The sequence below is a fragment of the Physeter macrocephalus genome, chromosome 7 (assembly GCF_002837175.3).
Source record: "Physeter macrocephalus isolate SW-GA chromosome 7, ASM283717v5, whole genome shotgun sequence".
Classification (NCBI taxonomy): domain Eukaryota; kingdom Metazoa; phylum Chordata; class Mammalia; order Artiodactyla; family Physeteridae; genus Physeter; species Physeter macrocephalus.
The window spans coordinates 130,948,554-130,970,390 of NC_041220.1; the positions used below are offsets into that span (position 1 = coordinate 130,948,554).

At 39.1% G+C, this 21,837-nt stretch overlaps 1 protein-coding gene across 5 annotated transcripts in view; it reads left to right on the forward strand.

Annotated features, from left to right (window-relative positions):
* Positions 1 to 21,837, forward strand: part of INTU (inturned planar cell polarity protein) — an 84,865-nt gene that overhangs the window by 13,945 nt on the left and 49,083 nt on the right. For all 5 annotated transcript variants that reach the window (XM_007113496.4, XM_007113495.3, XM_007113498.4 and 2 more), the window contains exons 2-3: positions 8,524 to 9,062; positions 21,133 to 21,218. In XM_007113496.4, the coding sequence (XP_007113558.2) occupies positions 8,524 to 9,062; positions 21,133 to 21,218 (625 nt within the window). The remainder of the gene's footprint in view (positions 1 to 8,523; positions 9,063 to 21,132; positions 21,219 to 21,837) is intronic.

The following is a 21,837-nucleotide window of genomic DNA, read 5'->3' on the forward strand; positions in this document are numbered from 1 at the left end:
CACGTTTGCAGTGTTGGAATAATTTTTTCAACAGATTATTATGAGAGGCATCCTGGTACAGTGTAATAAGTACTAGATTAAGAGGAGGAGTCAGACAACCTGAAAGTGTTAACATTTTCATTTCATCAAGTTTTCTCCGGTCTTGAGGGATTCAGAATTAGGAGAATTCTTGGTTATAACTTACTGTTTTACAAGATGTCTCAAGACTCCTTTATACTAAGGGGCAAGTACTTAAAGAGAAAATAAAGGCTGAATGTGTAAGCATTTCTACCTCTTTGGAACTGAAGTCTTTGTGTAGATGACCTAGAAAAGACATGCTTTTCTTTAACACGAAAACTGTCTTCCTGGTACTGAGAAACTTGATGGGCCTTCATCTATTTTGACTTTTATTTCAAAATTTAAAATATTAGAACAATTGTTTTAGGGCAGTGGAACTGTATGATACTATATAATATTATAATATCATATAGTATCTGTATAATACTATACAGATACTGTATGTATCTGTATGATACTATAATTATACTATAATGGTAGATGATACATTTCATTATACATTTGTCCAAACCCATAGATTGTACACCAAGAGAGTAAACTTTAATGTAAGTTGTCGATTTGAGGTGATTATGTTGTGTCAATGTAGGTTCATAGATTGTAATAAATGTACCACTCTGGTGAGGGATGTTGATAATGGAGGAGGCCATGCAAGTGGGGGGACAGGAGTATATGGGGAAGTCACTCTACCTTCTGCTCAGTTTTGCTGTGAATCTGAAACTGCTCTAAAAAAGAAAAGGCTTTTAAATCATTTTTCTACTCAAAAGCTTGATGGCCTCCCAAATAAACTCCAGATTCCTGAGGATGCTTTTTAAAGCTCTTTTAGATCTGTCCCTACCGTATCTGATCTCATCTTTGATGATCTTCCTTTAAGTCACCTGTATTCCTGTTTGTCTTAGCTCTGGCCACTATTTAAAAAACATCCAAGGGAATTAATTCCCTGGCTGTCCAGTGGTTAGGACTCTGCACTTCCACTGCAGCGGGCATGGGTTCGATCCATGGTTGGGGAACTAAGATCCCACGAGACGTGTGGTGTGGCCAAAAAAAAAAAAAAAATCCTAGACTGAGTGGCTTATAAACCATAGAAATGTATTTCTCACAGTTCTGGAGGCTGGAAGTCCAAGATCAGGATATCAGCATGGTCAGGTTCTGGTAAGGGCCCTCTTCCAGGTTGCAGACTGCAAGTTCTCATTGTATTTTCACATAGCAGAGAGGAGAAGTAAGTTCCCTGTGTCTCTTATAAGGGCACTAATCCTGTTTGTGAGGGCTGCACCCTTATGAGCTCATCCAATTCTAATTACTTCCCAAGGGCCCCACCTCCTAACACCATCCCACTGGCTGGAAACGTTTCAATGTATAAATTCTGGGGGAACGTAAACATTCAGTTCATAATATTACTACACTGAAATATTCAGCCATTCTCATTCCTAACATTTTCTTTCATACCTACACTTATACGAATTGATACTTTGTTCTCTGTTTGAAACACCTTTTCTTCCTATCTCTGCTTGTCACAATCATTCAAGTTTTCATTTAAGTGCCACCTTCTCCTAGGACCTTATTTGATCCCTCTTAGACTTAATTTCTCCAGTAACAGTTTTTCTCCTATAGCAATTTTCATTCCTCACTTTTGTCACTTGCATTTCAGCTAAGTGATGAGCTCTCTGTGCACCTGACATCTTTAAAAGCACAATAAAGCCCTATCAAAAAATGATTTGCTGGTCTTTGATTTCAGTTCTACCAGAGTTAGAGCGTATCCTTAACTTAGTGATGTGTAGACATGCCCTGTTTAGCAGAAGGGCTGGGGTAGGGAATGGGGTCATTATTAGCATAGTTCTAGTGGAGATGTGTTCCTGATGTAAAAATTTATTTCATGCATCGACTACACAGGTAGTAGTTCACTGGCTGATCCCTTCTTCTCTGACATGCTCCACATTTGTTCCAGTGGTAACTGGCTGGGCTAGAAGCAGCATCATCAGCTCCCACCAGGTTCCCCACCTCCTCAAGCTGCTGTAACAGCTAGCATAGATTTTAACCCTTAAAATCATGGTTTCCTTTTAGAAAACAATCAAAAGACTTCAGGGATGAAAATTAGATATTGCTGGTAGACAGAACACAGAAATGAAAACACAGAAAAGCATTAGGCAGACCCATACTTACTGAACAAGCCCCAGATAGAATCCATGATAATTTGTCATGGTGTTTTTATTTTGTGTGGTTTGTCTCTGTACCTAGGATTGTCCTGCTGTACCTATTAGCACTATATAACTGTGTAACTACATGTGTTGGCCACTTTGGTAAAGCACGTTGTGCTTTACCCACGAAAACGAAAAAAAAAGTGTTATAACAGGTTTGAAGTAGTAGCAAAAGTCTGTTTTCCTTAAGGAAATGTGCCATGAGGGCTGGCTATTTTGTTAATGTTTTTTCTTGTGGTGGCCAAGGAAATTGTGATACTACTTTGTTTGGTGAAAAATGCTGACATTAACGCAACTAAGGACCTGAGAGATTCAATAACTTAGAAGAAGAAAAAAAGATTTAGTATCAACATAGAATTTTGAAACACCTGAGTAATTGAGAAACTTAAAAGCATATCTGAAGTTCATTTTCTTTAATATACTGTTAGAGCTTATGTAATGGAACTTGTTTATTTGCAAATTAGCAAGTTTTTCTTTGGTTAGAAGGACTCTGGTCACATTTACCACGTCATTTAGGGCCTTGAAACCAATTAAAGTGCTGTCAAACTTTGCAGACTATAAATATACAGTTATTTTGTTTAGAGCAAAGTAGAATGAACAAAATAAAAATCTCATTGAAAGACATTTGCACAATGACAGCTTTGCAGCTTGCACCATAGGCTCTCAGAAAAAAATGAAAGAATATTTATATTAATATTGATTAATGTAACCCATGTATTATAAAAATCTTAATTAAAACTGCTAGATTTAATTCCTTTTAAAAAATAAATATTTTAGACTTCCCTGGTGGTGCAGTGGTTAAGAATCCGCCTGCCAATGCAGGGGACAAGGGTTTGAGCCCTGGTCCAGGAAGATCCCACACGCGGCAGAGCAACTAAGCCCGTGCACCACAACTACTGAGCCCGTATGCCACAACTACTGAAGCTCACGTGCCTAGAGCCCATGCTCCGCAACAGGAGAAGCCACCACAAGGAGAAGCCTGCGCACTGCAGCGAAGAGTAACCCCTGCTCGCCGCAACTAGAGAAAGCCCACGAGAAGCAATGAAGACCCAATGCAGCCAAAAATAAATAAATACATTTTAAAAAAACTTTAAAAATATTTTATTTTGGAATAAATTTAGATTTACAGAAAAGTTGAAAAGATAGTACAGAGAATTCCTGTAAATTCTTCACCCAGTTTTTCTCTGATGTTAACCTTTTACACAAATAGGGTACATTTTTCAAAACTAAGAAATTAACATTAGTATAGTACTATTAACTAAACTCTAGACTTTATTCAGATTTCACCATTCCCCTACTTATGTCCTTTTTCTGTTCCCGGATCCAATCCAGGGTATCATATGGCATTTAGTCATCACGTCTCCTTAAGTCTCCTCTGGTCTGCAGTAGCTTCTCAGTCCTTCCTTGTTTTTCATAACCTTGATCACTTGGTTAAGGGGATGTCTGCCAGGTTTCTTCACTGTGAAGTCGCTGTTTTTCACTTTCCATACTCTGTTCTTTGAAAGCATGTCACTGAGTCCAGTCTACACTAAAGAGGAAGAAAGATTTAGCTCCATCTCCTGGAGTGAAGAGTGTCTATATATAATATTAATTTCATTATTAATAAATAGTTACAATGAAAAGTTGGCGGTTTTGTTTTATTGTTGTTTTTAATACACCCCCTCCATTCTAATAGAACTAGTTTGAGAGTACAGTCTTTCCAACTCTGTTAAACTTTCTGATACGTTCATCAGTTATGCTCTTGATGTTTTTCTAAATAGGAAGTAATCACCTGTAGTAGGAATAAGGAACCTTTTGGGAATCCTGAACTGTGGCCTTAAAGGTAGTATCTGGTTTTGGTTCATATGTTACCAGCACTTAGCCTGGAATCTAGTAAATAGAGATCATTGGAGGCATCTTCATTTATTGCTAGGGGTAGGAAAAGTGCAGAAGTACAAGAGCTATATCTAATAAAGGTGTAAGTTTCTCTCCAGTTCTGACTGTGGTGCAAGAGGATGGGAACTGTCATTTATTTGGCCTTTACCGTGCCAGGCACATAATTTTATTTGCTGTTGATAACGGCCCTGTGAGGTAGCTATAATCTGTTTTCTGGAACAGGAAACCTAAAGCTTAGAAAAGTGAAAATCTCAATAGAACAGTGTTTGAACCAAGGTGTGTGACCTCTCAGGTCATTTTCTTTTTACTATATGTTTTGTCTTCTTTTTCAGTTTCCTATGTTCATTTCCTTGTCTTTATTCCTGTCTCTTTTCTCCCTTCTTTTAATTTCTCCCTTTTTAAAAAAAAATTCTTCCACTTAAAGTGAAATATTTTTTAAATATAGAGCTTAAGAAAGTGGATCTCATTCATTGCTGGTGGAAATGTGAATTGGTATAGTGTTAGGGTAAAGACACCTATCTATCTATCTATCTATCTATCTATCTATCTATCTATCTATCCCCCTACATAAAAGAATGGTTACTGTATTGTTGTCCATAGGGGCAAAAAAGAAAAAAAGTGAACACAAAGCTTATCAGTAGGTGAGTGACCAAATGTGCTACATCCCTCATGCTACATCCCTTAATGTAGCCATTAGAGGTTTTTAAATTGTTTTTTTAGTGATAAATGATAAAGGGGTGTGTGTGTGTGCGTGTGTGTGTGTGTAGATTCCACTCACTTTTTCAAAACAAACAGTAACAAATAACCCTATATATGTTTTATATGGTTATAAGAACACAGATTTTAAAAAAAAATTTTATTGAAGTATAGTTGATTTACGATGTTTGTTTTTGGTATACAGCAAAGTGATTCAGTTATACATGTATATCTATATTGTTTTTCATATTCTTTTCCATTATGCTTTATCGCAGGATATTGAATATATCAGTAGTTCCCTGTGCTATACAGTAGGACCTTGTTGTTTAGAACACATTTTTAACATGTCAGTGAAAGGTAGGAAGGGAGAATGACATGTATGATAATTATGTGCCCATTTATATAAAATAAGTCTGTGCTTATGTGTGCATGAAAGTACAGTCACCAACTAGAAATCTAGTCAACACCAGTTCTTTCCTCTCCCTCATCATCTCATCTAATAAGTCTCAATGTCCTGGTGATTTTCAAGCATTTCTCAAATGTTTTTCCTACTTTCCATTTCCTCTACAATTGCCTTAGTTATCATCTTTGCTTGGACTATGGAAACAGCCCCCTAAATGGCCTCTTATCTTTTTTAAAAAAATTAATTAATTTATTTATTTTTGGCTGCGTTGGGTCTTCGTTGCTGCATGGGCTTTCTCCAGTTGCGGCGAGTGGGGGCTACTCTTAGTTGTGTGAGGGCTTCTCATTGTGGTGGCTTCTCTTGTTGTGAAGCATGGGCTCTAGGCGCGCGGGCTTCAGTAGTTGTGGCACACGGGCTTAGTTGCTCCGCGACGTGTGGGACCTTCCCTGACCAGGGCTCGAACCCGTGTCCCCTGAATTGGCAGGCGGATTCTCAACCACTGCGCCACCAGGGAAGCCCCTGGCCTCTTATGTTGAATCTTGTCCACCTCAATTCCTTCTTCCATTGTCCTGTCAAAGTAGATCTCTTCAAGGATTTCTAACATGTAAACCCCTCTACCTAAAAGTCTTCATTGATGCTCTCTTACCTACACAACAAAACCCAAACCCTTTGCCAGGGTCCAAGAGGGCTTGCAAAATTACAACTTGCAAAATTAGACTTCTCCTGTCATTCCCCACCTCACCACCTCCACTCTGGCAACCGCAGATTAGCTTTAGTTATCCACATAGGCCATGGGGATTACCCCTCAAGGCCTTTGCTTGTGCTGGTACTTCTGCTTGGGATTCTCTTCTTGTCTTCCCCTTCAGCTCCCCAAGCCCTCCTCCCCAGACACTTGTTGCTTTAAAACTCACCTCTGGGGTCTCCTCTACCAGAAAGTCTCCCTTGACCTCATCCTCAACCCCAGGCTAAGCTGGATGACCTCTCTTTTGCACCTACCATGTGTATTGTCATGAATTCCTTCTCAGTTTCTCTTCCTCACTAGATAAGGGAAGGAACTGAGGTTTTCATCTTTGTAATTCCAGTACTGTCCACCATGCCTGGCACTGTTTATTTGTTCCACAACTGAATGCCACCCCCTGTGGCACCTCCACCTGCAGGGATCTTTAAATCATAACCAAAAAGTGGTTTCGCATTCACATTTTAGAGAATAAGTGACTTCCCTGGTGGTCCAGTGGTTAAGACTCTGCACTTCCACTGCAGGGGGCCCGGGTTTGATCCCTGGTGGGGAACTAAGATCCTGCGTGCCACACCACACTGCCCCCCACCCCAAAAAAGTATAAATTCCAAATTTTGGAGAATTAGGTGAACCATCTCCATGTTTAGCAGAGAGGGAAAAATGTGTCTTTGGGGTCACGTATCTCTCATACAAATGACAGACCAGATTAAAAGGGTGAGATTATAAATCAAGTAAATTTCGTTCATTTTCTAATTAATATATATCTTCATAAGTAATTGTGTATAATTATGGTATTTTCATTGCGCCATTTTATTTTATTTTTTAATTAATTAATTTCTCTTTTGGCTGCGTCAGGTCTTAGTCGTGGCAGGCGGGATTTTTCGTCGCGATGCGCAGGCTCTTCCTTGCACTACGTGGGCTTCTCTCTAGTTGTAGCATGTGGGCTCCAGAGCATGTGGGCTCTGTAGTTGTGATACACGGTCTCTCTAGTTGTGGCGTGCGGGCTTAGTTGCCCTGTGACATGTGGGATCTTAGTTCCCCGACCAGGGATCGAACCAGCGTCCCCTGCATTACATGATGGATTCTTAACCACTGGACCACCAGGGAAGTCCCTGTGCCATTTTAAATTATGGTACATTGTTATCTAAATTTTTTATGGTGGGGACACAGTTATTTAGACTCATCAGAGTAAAACTACAGAGATATTAAATACTGGTTTCTGCAGGTACAGACAGATATAGTCAAAACAACTGATATGGTGAATAATCCACAGTAAGTAGTGCTAAGTGCCTACAATGATGCCACACACTGGGAACCAGCAAGTGCCAAAGAAATGTTAGTTTTGATATCAGGGGATAGTTATGCCTTTTTTTTTTAACCATTCATATATAGTTAAAAATTCTATGTTAATTACCAACTACAGACCAGTGTAGTGGTTAGTTTCTGATTAATAGAATAGTGCATTTTTTGGATGAATTTTCACAGTATTTAGAAAGAGACATGACTTTTAAGTTAAAAGAACCAGGATTGCTAATAAACACTGCAGAAAACAGATGTCTTCTAACTGATTGAATGATTAGAACACAAATTATATCGTGCCAGGATATTACAGCTCATGTTTCTGAAAAGTCTCTCCACATGTTAGTTCTTCCACTGTAACCAGTTTTGCTTTAAAGAAGAGCAGTTTGAAAGGTAAACTGTCCGTAACATTGAACAGGGTAGAGTTTGTGGTTAGGTCTGTTACCCTAAGATGGGTATTTTTGTTTTTTTAATGCTTTTTGAATCATTTTAATAATAATAATTTTGTTTTTTTCAATGGTCTACTTCCCAGTTAAAAGTTTTTTTATAATCACATGATGAATCATGTAATGTGTGGTTTACTTTTCTTACTACAGTTATTCGTTGAAAGGAATTTTATGAAATTATAGGCTGCAGAAGTGATTATTATTAACTGTGATTACAAACTAGTTGTTTTCAGCAAAGATTTTAGTTCGTGGTGGGTGAATGTTCCTTTTTTGAAAACTTATTATATAAACAAAGTCTTTTAATACTGGTAGGCTTTCACTTTTGTTTTAACGTGTCAGCCATGCTGAGTAATTTCTTTGCGAATAGGATGTTTTTATTTGCAATTTCTGAATGTCTCACATCTGTGGATATAATTGTGTAACCAACTACTAATGTAAATCATTGTCCAGTGAAATTGTCTAACGTGAACAGTAACCACACAGGGACTGAATTAAATTTAAAAAACAAAATAGAACCTTAGATTCTAGAAGGGGGCCATCTCTTTTTTTTAATTTGTTTTATTTTCTATCACTCTGCCAGTTTGATTCCGTCTCCTGCAGCCCCAGTTCTTTAAGGCTCTACAGAAAGCATTCTACAGGAAATAATGTTGCTGCTCACAATAGATTAGAATCAGTGAGGAGGCTCTGAACTAATCAAAGAGCTTTCACCCTTCCCGTCTCCCCGCACCCCAACCCCTACCCTCACCCGCCTGCCGGAAGGGCATAACTGTTTTTCCCATGTCTGGCTGCGATTTAGATTATCTTTTCTCTTCTTCACAGTGACCTGGAGCCTGAATGGCTGGACAGTGTGCAGAAGAATGGAGAGCTATTTTATTTGGAGCTGAGTGAGGATGAAGAAGAAAGCCTCCTTCCTGAGACACCTACCGTGAACCATGTCAGGTTCAGCGAGAACGAGATTATTATTGAAGAGGATGATTACAAAGAAGGAAAAAAGTATGAACCCAGACTCAGGAGGTTTACCAAGATTTTAAAAAGTAAAAAACTTTTACCCAAGCGCTATAATAAAAAAAATAGCAATGCCAGTGGGCCAGTATCCATTCTAAAGCCTCAGTCCAATCAGAAAACAGGAGTTGTGGTCCAACAGCGGTACAAAGACGTGAACGTTTATGTGAACCCCAAAAAGCTAACCGTCACCAAAGCCAAAGAACAGCTCAAGCTTTTGGAAGTACTGATTGGGATTATCCATCAGACCAAGTGGAGCTGGAGAAGAAGTGGAAAACAGGGCGGTGGAGAGAAGCTTGTGGTCCATGGCCTGCTGCCAGGAGGATCTGCTATGAAGAGTGGTCAGATATTAATTGGTAAGTCCAGCTGGTGAACATCAGTCCTTGTTTGCAGGGTTAATGGTTGATGATGCTTTGTGAGGAAAGTGATCAAAACAGAATTATACCCGGAGTCTCAACCAGTTAAGGACTGCCTGACGATATTTGGGACAGTAGTGAAATTGGAAGGATTGTGTACTGCAATGTACAGCATTCTTAAGACAAGCACTTTAGTGCATTGAATACACATGCGTGTCTTGTTAGGCCAGGGAACAGCTTAACTAATTTTCAAGTTTTTGTATAATTTTATTTCATCTTGGTTTTCTTTGCTGATAAGAAAAAGAAAAGTTGACTGTACTGTGATAATTTAGGTTTGAATGACCTATATCCAATAACATGATACAAAAATATATAATTTATGAATAAAAATACTTTAAAATTGTATGTTTGCACTTAAGTGCTCCGAGTTCTTGGAGTGGTTTTAAACTGTATCCTATGGCGTATGTAGCAACATTGGTGTTATACGTAAATTTCCTTTTAAGGGCGCTTGTCATAAAATATCCCACCAATTTTGAGGGGAAAACAAGAAATCCACAAGTTATTCTGAATATATGTTAAGATGAGCATTTTGTGTTGCTGATACATTTTAAGCTGTTGGGTATGTTTGAGTTAGTAGCAAAGATAAATTAGTTACCTAGAGATAGATCAGTTACCTAGAGATAGATTAGTTACCCAGAGATAGGTTAGTTACCCAGAGATAGATTCATTACCCAGAGATAGGTTAGTTACCCAGAGATAGGTTCGTTACCCAGAGATAGATTCGTTACCCAGAGATAGATTACCCAGAAATAGACTAGTTACCCAGAGATAGACTAGTTACCTAGAGATAGACTAGTTACCCACAGATAGATTAGTTACCCAGAGATAGGTTAGTTACCCAGAGACAGGTTAGTTACCTAGAGATAGACTAGTTACCTAGAGATAGACTATTTACCTAAAGACAGATTAGTTAAAGATGAGAATATGTTGTTAACAAAACTTATAGGTAGTAACAGTTCTCCAAGCTGATGGTCTTAAGTTGACCCAGCCTGAGAGATTTTGATAAAGGAACTTTTATAGAGTCTTTAGAAACATTTCAAAATATTTCTTTAAGTCCAAATTTTTTGTTTGTTCGTTGATTCATTAGATAATTTTTTGAGCACCTGCTAAATGCCAGGAACACGAAGATTACTCTAATGATCCAGTTACTCCTCCTAAGGAGCTCATGCTGTAGTGGAGCTCACGTAGGGTCAGAAATAAGCAGACAGTTTCCCACAGTGTGATAAGTGCCATGATAAGGGTTTGAAGGGAGGAACCCTGTAGGAAGGGCATCTGTGCAAAGTGTGTATTCCACATGGTTGCAACAAGATCTCCACATTCTCCTCTTACAGTGTGATGTTGATACTCCTCCCATGGAGAGTTATGGTATGTGTGTGTGTCTCTGTGCCCCACTGCCCTGGCCTTGAATCTGGGTCGGTCTGTGACCACAGCTTAATTGGTACCATGCGCACAGACTTAAGGAGTGGGCCCATAAAAGGGGATGCACCTTCCGCCTGTCCCCATTCTGTGAGGAAGGCCAGGCCACATGAAGGGGCCCTGAGTCGTAGCATTCTGGCTGGTAGCCCCAGCTGAGGCCCCAGGCACGCTCAGGCACAGCCATCAGACGTGAGTGAAGAAGCCATCCGGGTAACCCCTGCCCCAACCATCTGCCTGCAGCTACATAAGGAACCCTGAGTGATAACCTCAGCTGAGCCCCATCAGCCCCAGAACCAGGAGAGACAGTAAATGGTGGTGGTTGTTTCTTTCATTGTTGTTGTTTTTTAATTGAGATATAATTGACGTATCACATTACATTAGTTTCAGGTATACAACATAATGATTTTATATTTGTTTATCCTCCGAAATGATCACTGCAGTAAGTCTAGTTAACATCCATCTCCACACATAGTTACAAAGGATGGTTGTCATTTGAAGCTACTGAGTTTTTTGGGTGATTGCTTATGCAGTAATAGGTAACTGGAACAGGAGCTAATGCATACTTACATTCTCTCAGGTCCTCACCTTCCTTTTTGGTCCAGTTACAGAATTGGACCAAAATGTCTCTGAGGTTTGTTCTTTTAGTTCTGTCAAAGGAGACCAGAATTCCTGCTTATGAAATCCTGCCTGGTTGTTGCCCACCACCATAAATGTATGATCCCACGTGCTGGGAAACCTCAGCTACACGTTCTCTTTATACTCACCTGGGGCTTCTGCTTGGAATGCCTATTTGGACCGAGTTATAGACAGATCTCTAAAATTCTTTCTACCCTTTTCTCTTGAAACCTAACAGAGTGGTGGTTATGACCAATGAGCCTCCTATTCCATATTTCCTTTCCCCTGATACTCACTCCAGTCTGCTGAACCTTCCAGGAATGGCAGTTACCTCTGGCCGTGATCTTTGCACCATCTGTATGGGAGGAAACAGAATGAACCAGAGAGAGGAAAACTACCGGGGTGGTCCTACGGTTTATCGTTAAAATAATTTAAAGATACACAAGATGCTAGTAGTCTACCTTTTAACCTGAGTGAGGTAACATAGATGCGTTCACTTTGTGATAATTCATTGTATTGTACTACAATTTATGCACTTTCCTGCGTGTGTATTAAATAGCAATAAAAAGTTAGAAAAATGAGGCTCATGAGTTCAATCTTGTAATAGAAAAGATTATGATTTACTAATAAGTAGAAAAGGAAATTTGTCGGAATAAAATGATTATTTCATCTTTGATGCGTAGCAAAATTGTTGGCTCACAATAAGCCCTCAAAAACATTTACTGGATGAATGAATAAACCATGTAAAAAGAATACACGCAGGGAAAACAATTAGAAGTTAATATCAATACAGCAAAATGCTAATAGTGTTGGATTAGGGTGGGGGCATTATGGGTAATTGTTATCTCTACTTTTCTAAGTTTTTAATTTTATGATTATGTTCCATATTTTTTAATTATATAATTTTGGGACTAAAGAATGGACGATTTTTTTTTCAGCATTAATTTAAAAAAAATTCTCTGAGCAGTCACAGGTGTTAAGCTTATAAATAATGAATATTACCTTATACCCCTTAGAGCAGAGATATAAATCGCTGTTAGGAAAGAGACTTCATCCTTGAATACTTCATTGAGCAGATGCTCTTGTTTATCAAGATCAGAAATCCTATTCCAAGTCGGGTATGTGTTCATACACATTTGCAAGAATGGACGATTTTAATGTCATGGTGGGTTTGCTAATCGCACAAGGTGCTTCTGTGGTGGTAGTTTCTCACTTGCTTCTTTCATAGTGACATTTCACACTGCAGTCACCCCCCAGGCAGGAAGATCATGAACGCTTTGTCCTGGTCAATGCTGTTTGCTCGGGGTAACTTCTGCTGTTGTCTGGCTGGACGGTGACCCACTGTTGACTAAAGTCCCTTGACCAGCACAGTGAGACGGGTGACTCTTCTTTCCTTTTATGACAGCAGAACTCTGTTCTATTCTCATTCTTCTTTGCTGGATTCTTGGGGGTCTTGCTACCTTTTTTAGTGCCATTTTTGCTGTTCCTGCTGCCAAGGGCTTGCATGTTTACTTTTTATATTTCTATTTTTGCGTTTCTGTTAAAGTTTGACAGTTGATAGCTCCTGGACTACCTGTAGCCAGCCCCTGACTCAGTCCGGAACAAATAGAGGTTCCCCTTTTATCTACATCATAGAAACTGCATATCATCTCAGTGATTTATTTTTGTCCTCAAGATCACCCATTTTTTCGTCATTTTAAACTAGATTTTTTTTGTAAGGATTGGGAAGGATAGGGTTAGAGAAATTACACATTGATATTCTTTTTTTAAAAATTATTTATTTATTTATTTATTTTGGCTGCGCTGGGTCTTAGTTGCGGCATGCGGGGTCTTTGTTGCGGCATGCGAACTCTTAGTTACGGCATGCATGCGACATCTAGTTCCCCAACCAGGGATCGATTTCAGACCCCCCCCTGCATTGGGAGCATGGAGTTGTACCCTCTGGACCACCAGGAAAGTCCCCACATTAATATTCTAGACACACATACCCCTGGAAACTTTTTCTGATGAAGAATAAACAAAGTTTTTATTTCAAGCTCTTTTTGTGTCAACTTCTAATGTTCTCACCTGTGATCACTAAATAGATTTGTTTTGTGTAATACTTATGCTAAGTTTCTCTTTTAAATTTTAAAAAATTTTGGAAGTATTTTTGGATTTACTTTTAAAAATCATTTTAATTGAGGTATGACCCATAATATGCACAAATCTTAAATGAATACTCAATAAATTTTAACATATGTATGTCCCTGTGTAACTACCACCCAGGTCAAGATATAGAATGTTTTTGGTACCCAGAAGGCTCCATGGTACAGCCTCCTAGTCAGTACTCCCTCCCAAAGGTAATCTTTTAAAAGTCAGAACTTTTCTATCAACAGAGTTGATTTTGCCTCTTCTTGAACTTCATGTATATGAAAGTATATGGTGTGTATTCTCTTGTTTCTATTATATTTTCTTTAGTTTATAATCCATGAGAAATATCCATGTTGTCACTATGTAGTATTCCGTTGTATGAATACATACTATTTATTTTTCCATTCCACTGTTGATGGACATTTTGGTTATTTCCAATTAAAATATCTGAAGTGCGCTTTTGAAAAGACAGATTTGGATTTTATGAACACATAACATATGGTTTTATTCTCTAATATTTTGCAGACTATTACTTGGTATACATTTTTTTTTTTTTTTTCTGTGGTACGCGGGCCTTTCACTGCCGTGGCCTCTCCCGTTGCGGAGCACAGGCTCCGGACACACAGGCTCAGTGGCCATGGCTCACGGGCCCAGCCGCCTCGCGACATGCGGGATCCCCTTGGACCGGGGCACGAACCCGTGTCCCCTGCATCGGCAGGTGGACTCCCAACCACTGCGCCACCAGGGAAGCCCGGTATACATTTTTATTTTCTCCTGTAATAGGTGTAACATTTTGATATTCTTTTTTTTATTATTATTTTTTTATTTTTGACTGCATGCAGGCTTTCTCTAGTTGCGAACCCCATTGAGTGGGGGCTACTCTTCGTTGCCATGTGCGGTCTTCTCATCGCCGTGGCTTCTTGTTGCGGAGCATGGGCTCTAGGCGTGCAGGCTTCAGTAGTTGTGGCCCGCAGGCTCAGCAATTACGGCTCGCAGGCTCTAGAGTGCAGGCTCAGTAGTTGTGGCACACGGCCTTAGTTGCTCCGCGGCATGTGGGATCTTCCCGGACCAGGGGTCGAACCCGTGTCCCCTGCATTGGCAGGTGGATTCTTAACCACTGCACCACCAGGGAAGGCCTTTGATATTCTTAAAGAAAATAACTCTACTTGTTTGTCTCTCTTCTCGAACGTCATTTTTTCCCCATATTTTTCCGCATGGTACTTGAACCACTAGTAAAGGAAAGACGCTGAAGCAGTGTGTTCACTGGAAAGACAGAATTTTAGAGTTTTTAGGCCTTTGTTGAGAGCGTCTGGTTGTTACTTCCCCCTACGGATGAGCACCAAAGGAATCGCATGACTTACCCGAGAGCAGACAGCCAGTCAGTGATAAAGCTGAGACCCATGGGTTGTGAATTCCATTCACAGAGCTCTTTCACTTGCCAGGTTGCTCACTTGAATGGGTGGGGAAAGTGCCAAAAGATTTCTCTTTGAAACAAAAACAAAAAGAAATGATTTAATCCTTTCAAAATGTAATTGGGAAATAAGTGTTAAACTACCACAATGTACTGTTTAACCCAGTTAATTCATTCTGAGACATTTGTCCTAAAGAAGTAATCTAAACCATATCTGCAAACTGCAGCCAGCAGATCAAATCAGGCCCACCACCCATTTTTGTACAGTCAGCAAACCAAGGATGGTTTTAACCTTTTTCAATGGTTTAAAAAAAAAAAATCAAGAGTGATATTTTATGACATATGAGAATTATATGAAATTCAGATATCAGTGTTCATAAACAAAATGTTATTGGAACACAGCCACATTCATTCGTTTATTGCTGCTTTCAAGCTACAATGTCAGAGTTGAGGAGTTGCGACAAAGGCCAAATGGCCTGCAGAGCCTAAAATGTTTACTGATCTGACCCTTTACAGAAAAAGTTTGCTGACCCTAGATGTAAGAACAGGAAAAGCTATGTGCACGAAAACATTTATTCGAGCATTTTTTAGTAATAATAAAAAGCATGAAAATGTCAAACCAAGGGTCTGGTTATTTAAATTATAATTTAATAAATTTGTATGTTATTTGACGATTAAAATTGTAATTCTAAAAACTGTATACCAGCATAAAAATTCTTATCACTTGAGAAGTTTAAAAGGAAAAAAATCCTTGATGCCTCATTTGTGTGAACAAAGGTAAAGACTAAAAATAATTTGCAGAAACAATCATGGCTATAGTGCCATCAATAATTTATAGTTATCAATAGTTTTTACAACATTTCTGCAATATTATTTTCTATTTTAATGAGAAATAAAAACCTGGCACTAGTTTCTTATCCATCATCGTCAGAGAATGTGATGTTTTACTTAATATTCTGAATGGTAGTTATAGTAGATGAGCTACCCTTATTCAAGGAATTCTAAAATGGTAGGTTGGGAGGGACCTTATTTTATTTTATTTTTATTTATTTATTTATTTATTTATTTATTTTGCGGTACGCGGGCCTCTCACTGTCGTGGCCTCTCTCGTTGCGGAGCACAGGCTCCGGACACGCAGGCTCAGCGGCCATGGCTCACGGGCCCAGCCGCTCTGCGGCATGTGGGATCTTCCTGGACCAGGGCACGAACCGGTGTCCCCTGCATCGGCAGGTGGACTCTCAACCACTGCGCCACCAGGGAAGCCCTATTTTTTTTTTTTTTTTTTTTTTGCGGTACACGGGCCTCTCACTGTTGTGGCCTCTCCCTTTGAGGAGCATAGGCTCCGGACGTGCAGGCCCAGCGGCCATGGCTCACGGGCCCAGCCACTCCGTGGCACGTGGGATTAGGAGGGACCTTAATTTTCTCTGGTTTAGTGCTTACATGTTATAGTTGAGGGATTGATATTGAAGTTAAAAAAATACAATAATTTTTATTCTCTCAAAACTTAAGAATTTGTCAGTAAATGCATTAACTTGAATGTATAAAATGGCAGTATGTAACTGTGTTTCAGAAACCAGATGCTTTCCCCTCTGAAGTCAAATTCAGCTTAATTTAAATGATCTATTTATTTATTTATGTAAATTTATCTATTGATTTTTGGCTGTGTTGGTTCTTCGTTGCTATGCGTGGACTTTCTCTAGTTGCCGCGAGCGGGGCCTACTCTTCGTTGCAGCGCGCGGGCTTCTCATTGCAGTGGCTTCTCTTGTTGTGGAGCACAGGCTCTAGGTGCACGGGCTTCAGTAGTTGTGGCACGCAGGCTTCAGTACTTGTGGCTCGCGGGCCCTAGAGCGCAGGCTCAGCAGTTGTGGCACACGGACTTAGTTGCTCCGTGGCATGTGGGATATTCCCGGACCAGGGCTCTAACCTGTGTCCCCTGCATTGGCAGGCAGATTCTTAACCACTGCGCCACCAGGGAAGTCCCTAAATGATCCATTTAAATGCACAATATGATCCCACCCCACTGTCTTATACCTATTTCCCAGTCGTCTTGTATGTAAATACCAGCTTCTAACAAGACTGATTTATTCTTTTTCCAATGACTGCCAAGTGTACCTTGTATATCCTTCTATTCTTTAGCATTCATGGTCCCTGAATCTCACTTGGTGCTTAGCCAAAGTTGCTTTGTTCTGTTAAGCGGGTATATTAATTTTCTATTGCTGCTGTGACAAAGTACCACAAACTTAGTGATTTAAAGCAGCACAAATTTATCATCTTGCAGTTCTGGAGGTCAGAAGTCTAAAATGGGTCTTCCTGCACTAAAATCAATGTACCCACAAGGCTGCATTCCTTCTGGAGGCTGCAGGGGAGAACCCCTTTCCTTGGCCAGCTGCTGGAGGCCACCTGCATTCCTTGCTTTGTGGTCCCTTCATCTTCAAAGCCAGCAGCGTGGCATCTTCGTGTCTCTCTTTCTCTGATTCTGTGGTTTTCCTGCCTCCCTCCTATAAAGACCCTGTGATTACATTGGGTTCCTTTGGGTAATCTCCCAATCTCAAGATCCTTAACTTAATTACATCTGAAAAGTCTCTTTAGCTACGTAAAGTAACATATTCACAGATTTCAGAGGTTAGGATGTGGACATTTTTGGAGGACAGTTATTCTGCCTACCACAGTGTGTGTGAGTTTTAATTTTTTTCTCTTTGCAGTAGTAATAATATATGCTTATGGTAGACCATTTAGAAAATGTAATTAAACAAAACAAAGAAAAAGCCCAGTCACCCAAAGGGATTGACTTAAGCATTTTGATAAACTGATCTCCCCCTTTATATTTTATTTGATTCTTGAATGAAATCTCTTGATAAACTTCATAAATTTTCCCTCTTCTACCCATCAGTAATTCTCAAACTATTTCTTATTTAACAATTCAAATCAATTCATGCAGTTCATTTCCTTTCAGCCTTTGAAATGGGACCCTGCATACTAATGACTCCCATGCACTTGTTGAGAAAGAACTTTCCTGGAGTGCAGGCTGCCCACTGCAGTGATGTGATGTCCAGGAAGCCTGCCATCTCTGAGTCACCTCACAGAGGTGCTCAGAAAAACGTGAGGAAAGCAAGTATCTGGAAAATGAGAAGTGGATGTAACATTTCTTTTATAGAAAAAGACAATTTTCTCCTAAACATTTATAAATATTGTGTATATACTACACTTGTTCTAAAATTTATTTTCATATCTTTTGTGATGATACATGTCTCCTGTTTTTAGAGGTTTCTTGGACATGATGCTTTTAGGTGATACTTCTTATAACACTCAACTACAGAACTGTATTCATTAGGGTTTGGAGGGGAAAAAAAAGAGAGTCATTTGGGACATTATCCAATGGAGTTTTAGTTTAAAGGAGCAAGGTTTAAATCTTTTCACTATTTAGGCGTCCTGAGGATAGAATAATCTATAGACAGTAGAACTCATGGTTGGTACGGTCCAGAAGGGGTTTTGTTTTATCAGTACATCAGTACTTCTATATTGTGTTCACCTCCCTCCCTCCCAATCTCTCTCTCTCTTTCTCTCTCCCTCCCTCCCTTTTTTAAAAAATGTTTATTTATTTATCTATTTATTTGGTTGCACCATGTCTTAGTTGCGGCATGTGGGCTCCTTAGTTGTGGCATATGAACTCTTAGTTGCAGCATGCATGTGGGATCTAGTTTCCTGACCAGGGATTAAACCCTGGCCCCCTGCATTGGGAGCGTGGAGTCTTAGCCACTGTGCCACTAGGGAAGTCCCTTTCCTTCCTTTTTAAAATCACTATAGCTATAAATAATTTGATATAGTACACTTGTTTAATCTCTTATTTAAAAATAATTAGGAGAGTATGTTGCTTTTTCATTTTTCCAAGTTGAATTGAAGTTGGAAGCTTATTTTAGTTTGCAAGTTCTTACTCTTTTCTTCCAGTTTGATTGAGATGTAATTGACATACAGCACTAAGTTTAAGGTGTACAGCATAACGATTTGACTTACATACATCATGAAATGATGACCACAGTAAGTTTAGTGAACCTCCATCATCTCATATAGATACAAAATTAGAGAAATAGAAAAGAAATTTTTTTTTCTTGTGATGAGAACTCAAGATTTACTCTCTTAACACCTTTGTTTTATAACAGACAACAGTGTTAATTATATTGATCATGTTGTACATTACATTCCTAGTACTTATTTATCTTATAACTGGAAGTTTGTACCTTTTGGCCACCTTCATCCAATTCCCCTCTTTTCTCCTCCCCCGCCTCTGGTAACCACAAATCCAATTTCTTTTCTGTGAGTCTGTTTGTTTATTTTGGAAGTATAATTGACCTACCACCCTATGTTAGTTCCTGTTACACAGCATAGTGATTCGATATTTCTATATATTTCAAAATTCTGTTAAGAAAAGTTACCAGGTTGCTCAAAGTGCTGCAACAGTGGACCATCGTATAAGGCTTGGTACCCAAACCTGAGGAACTCTCAACTGAATAGCATCTCTTGAGCGTTTGAACCTAGTGTAGGTCATTGCAGGCTTTCAGAGGGCTGGCCTAAGAAACTCCTGCTCACTCTGCACTTAACCCCTTTCCCATATGATAGATATCCAGGAGAGCAAGGAATGAAGGGAGGGGGGGAGGGCGAGGAATAGCGGTAGCTAAAGTAATGGCAGTTTCACCTGTCCCCCAACCCTCATTCCCACAGGGCATCATGAAAAGGGCCAGGTGACCCCTACACACATAGTGGGTTGCATTAAAGAACAGGAACTCGGAGCTTAGGCAACATAAATCTTTTTTTTTTTTTTTTTTTTTTTTTTTTTTTTTGCGTTATGCGGGCCTCTCACCCAGCCGCTCCGCGGCACGTGGGATCTTCCCGGACCGGGGCACGAACCCGTGTCCCCTGCATCGGCAGGCGGATTCTCAACCACTGTGCCACCAGGGAAGCCTGACATAAATCTTTTATAAAGAACAATTATTAACAATAAGATATTGTTAATATATCTTATACTGTACTTTTTTTTTTTACTGTTATTATACTGTACATTTGCTCTGGAGGGGGACACTATCTCATCCAAAGCTGTTCGCTATACAGACAATCTTGAAAAGATAATCCACAACGCAGACTTTCAGTGCCTTGGCTTTTAAGGTATACGAAAACATGAGAGACCCATGGAGAATTGTCTACCAACACTATTTTGTCTATATATATGTCAATATATATTTATTATCTGTCTTCCCCAAAGAGTATTAAGCTCCATGTGAGTAGAGGTTTTTGTCTTGTTTTGTTCAATTCTCTATCTGCAGTGCCTAGAACAGTGCTCAATAAGTATTTGTTGGATAAATTAATGAATGGATGAGTATGAATTATTTAATCAATTTCCTAATGATAGGAATGAGGAGAAAAAGATAACCTTGGTATGTGTATTTCTATTAATATACCCACTGGTGTTTAGATATTACCTTTATGTTGTGAAAGTAAATTTCCATTTTAATACTGATCTTTATTAAAGCCACCTGATTTGATAATATGCACGTTTAAAGAAAAGCCTTGGAAAAGGAGATTTTTTACCAAAACATGCTATAGGTTTTATTGCGGTTGGGGGCTTTTGAAACAAAGACGTGTTTAGGCACATATCAGTAATAACGGTGAATGCGCAGCATATTGAGTTATGATATAACACATGGATTTAATTAAAATTTCAGCTGAGTTTTTTTTACTGTGAGTCTAAGTGGCTAGATTCAATTTTGTTAAGTGCAATATTTGGTTTATGCTACAAATTTTCCATTTGTCCCTTGGGTTTATGTAATTCTCCCAATTGTATCAAAAATGAGAATATTCATCTCTTTAAATATTCATAGGTTGTATTTAGTTATGGTGCAATGTTGGGCTGCGTTATAGTTTAAGAAAGAGTGGGGGGCTTCCCTGGTGGCGCAGTGGTTGAGAGTCTGCCTGCTAATGCAGGGGACACGGGTTCGAGCCCTGGTCTGGGAGGATCCCACATGCCCCGGAGCAACTGGGCCCGTGAGCCACAACTACTGAGCCTGCGCGTCTGGAGCCTGTGCCCTGCAACGAGAGGCCGCGATAGTGAGAGGCCTGCGCACCACGATGAAGAGTGGCCCTCACTTGCCACAACTAGAGAAAGCCCTCGCGCAGAAACGAAGACCCAACACAGCCAAAAATAAATAAATTAATAAACTCCTACCCCCAACATCTTCAAAAAAAAAAAAAAAGAAAAGAAAGAGTTGGGTGGGAGGTTAGTTCTGTCACTAATGAGCTTTATAACCTTGAACAAGTGTCTGAATGTCTGTACCACATTTTCCATTGTACTTTGAAGTTCAGAATAGATGCTTTTTAATGTTCCAATTCTAGATCTTTTTCAGTTTTGGATACTCACACAACTGTCTTTTATTGTGATTCTGTTTTCAGGTGATGTCCTTGTTGCCGTGAACGATGTAGATGTGACCTCCGAGAACATAGAGAGAGTTCTGTCTTGCATTCCTGGACCTATGCAGGTGTGGACATTCTTTTTCTCTGTTTTATGATGAATTACATGAAATAAGTGTTTGTGCTATCTTCTTTTTATGAAATTCTGAAAATAGTCATGTATAATGGGCGCGTTATACTTACATGCTAGGATATTTTTGAAATTTTAGCTCTTAGAGATTGTTCCCAAAAGAGAGAGAAATATCTACAAGAACAATAATAAAAACATACATAATGACCAACTTGCCATTATAAGTACCATACCTGCTGATGAAAATCCAATTCCTAGAAAAGCCATTTAAAATAGTCATGGAATTTTCTATTTTCTGACTTAGTAAAATCATAATTGCTATAAAGTTTTTTAGTGTGGTTTTGTTTATTTTAAAAGCTATACTATTTTCTTGATTTTTTTTTCTTTTTTGTTATCTAGTTTAGCCTTACTCCTGAGCTTTTAGTTAGCTACTTAATGAATTATTTTTCATTCCTTGTAGGTAAAAATAAATCTCTTTCATAATAAGTTATTTTGATTCTCTAAGCATTGACATTTTGTATTACAGATGACATTTTTATGTCATTAGATGTATTTTTTTTTAATTTTGTTTTTTTAAATTTTATTTTATTTATTTTTTTATACAGCAGGTTCTTATT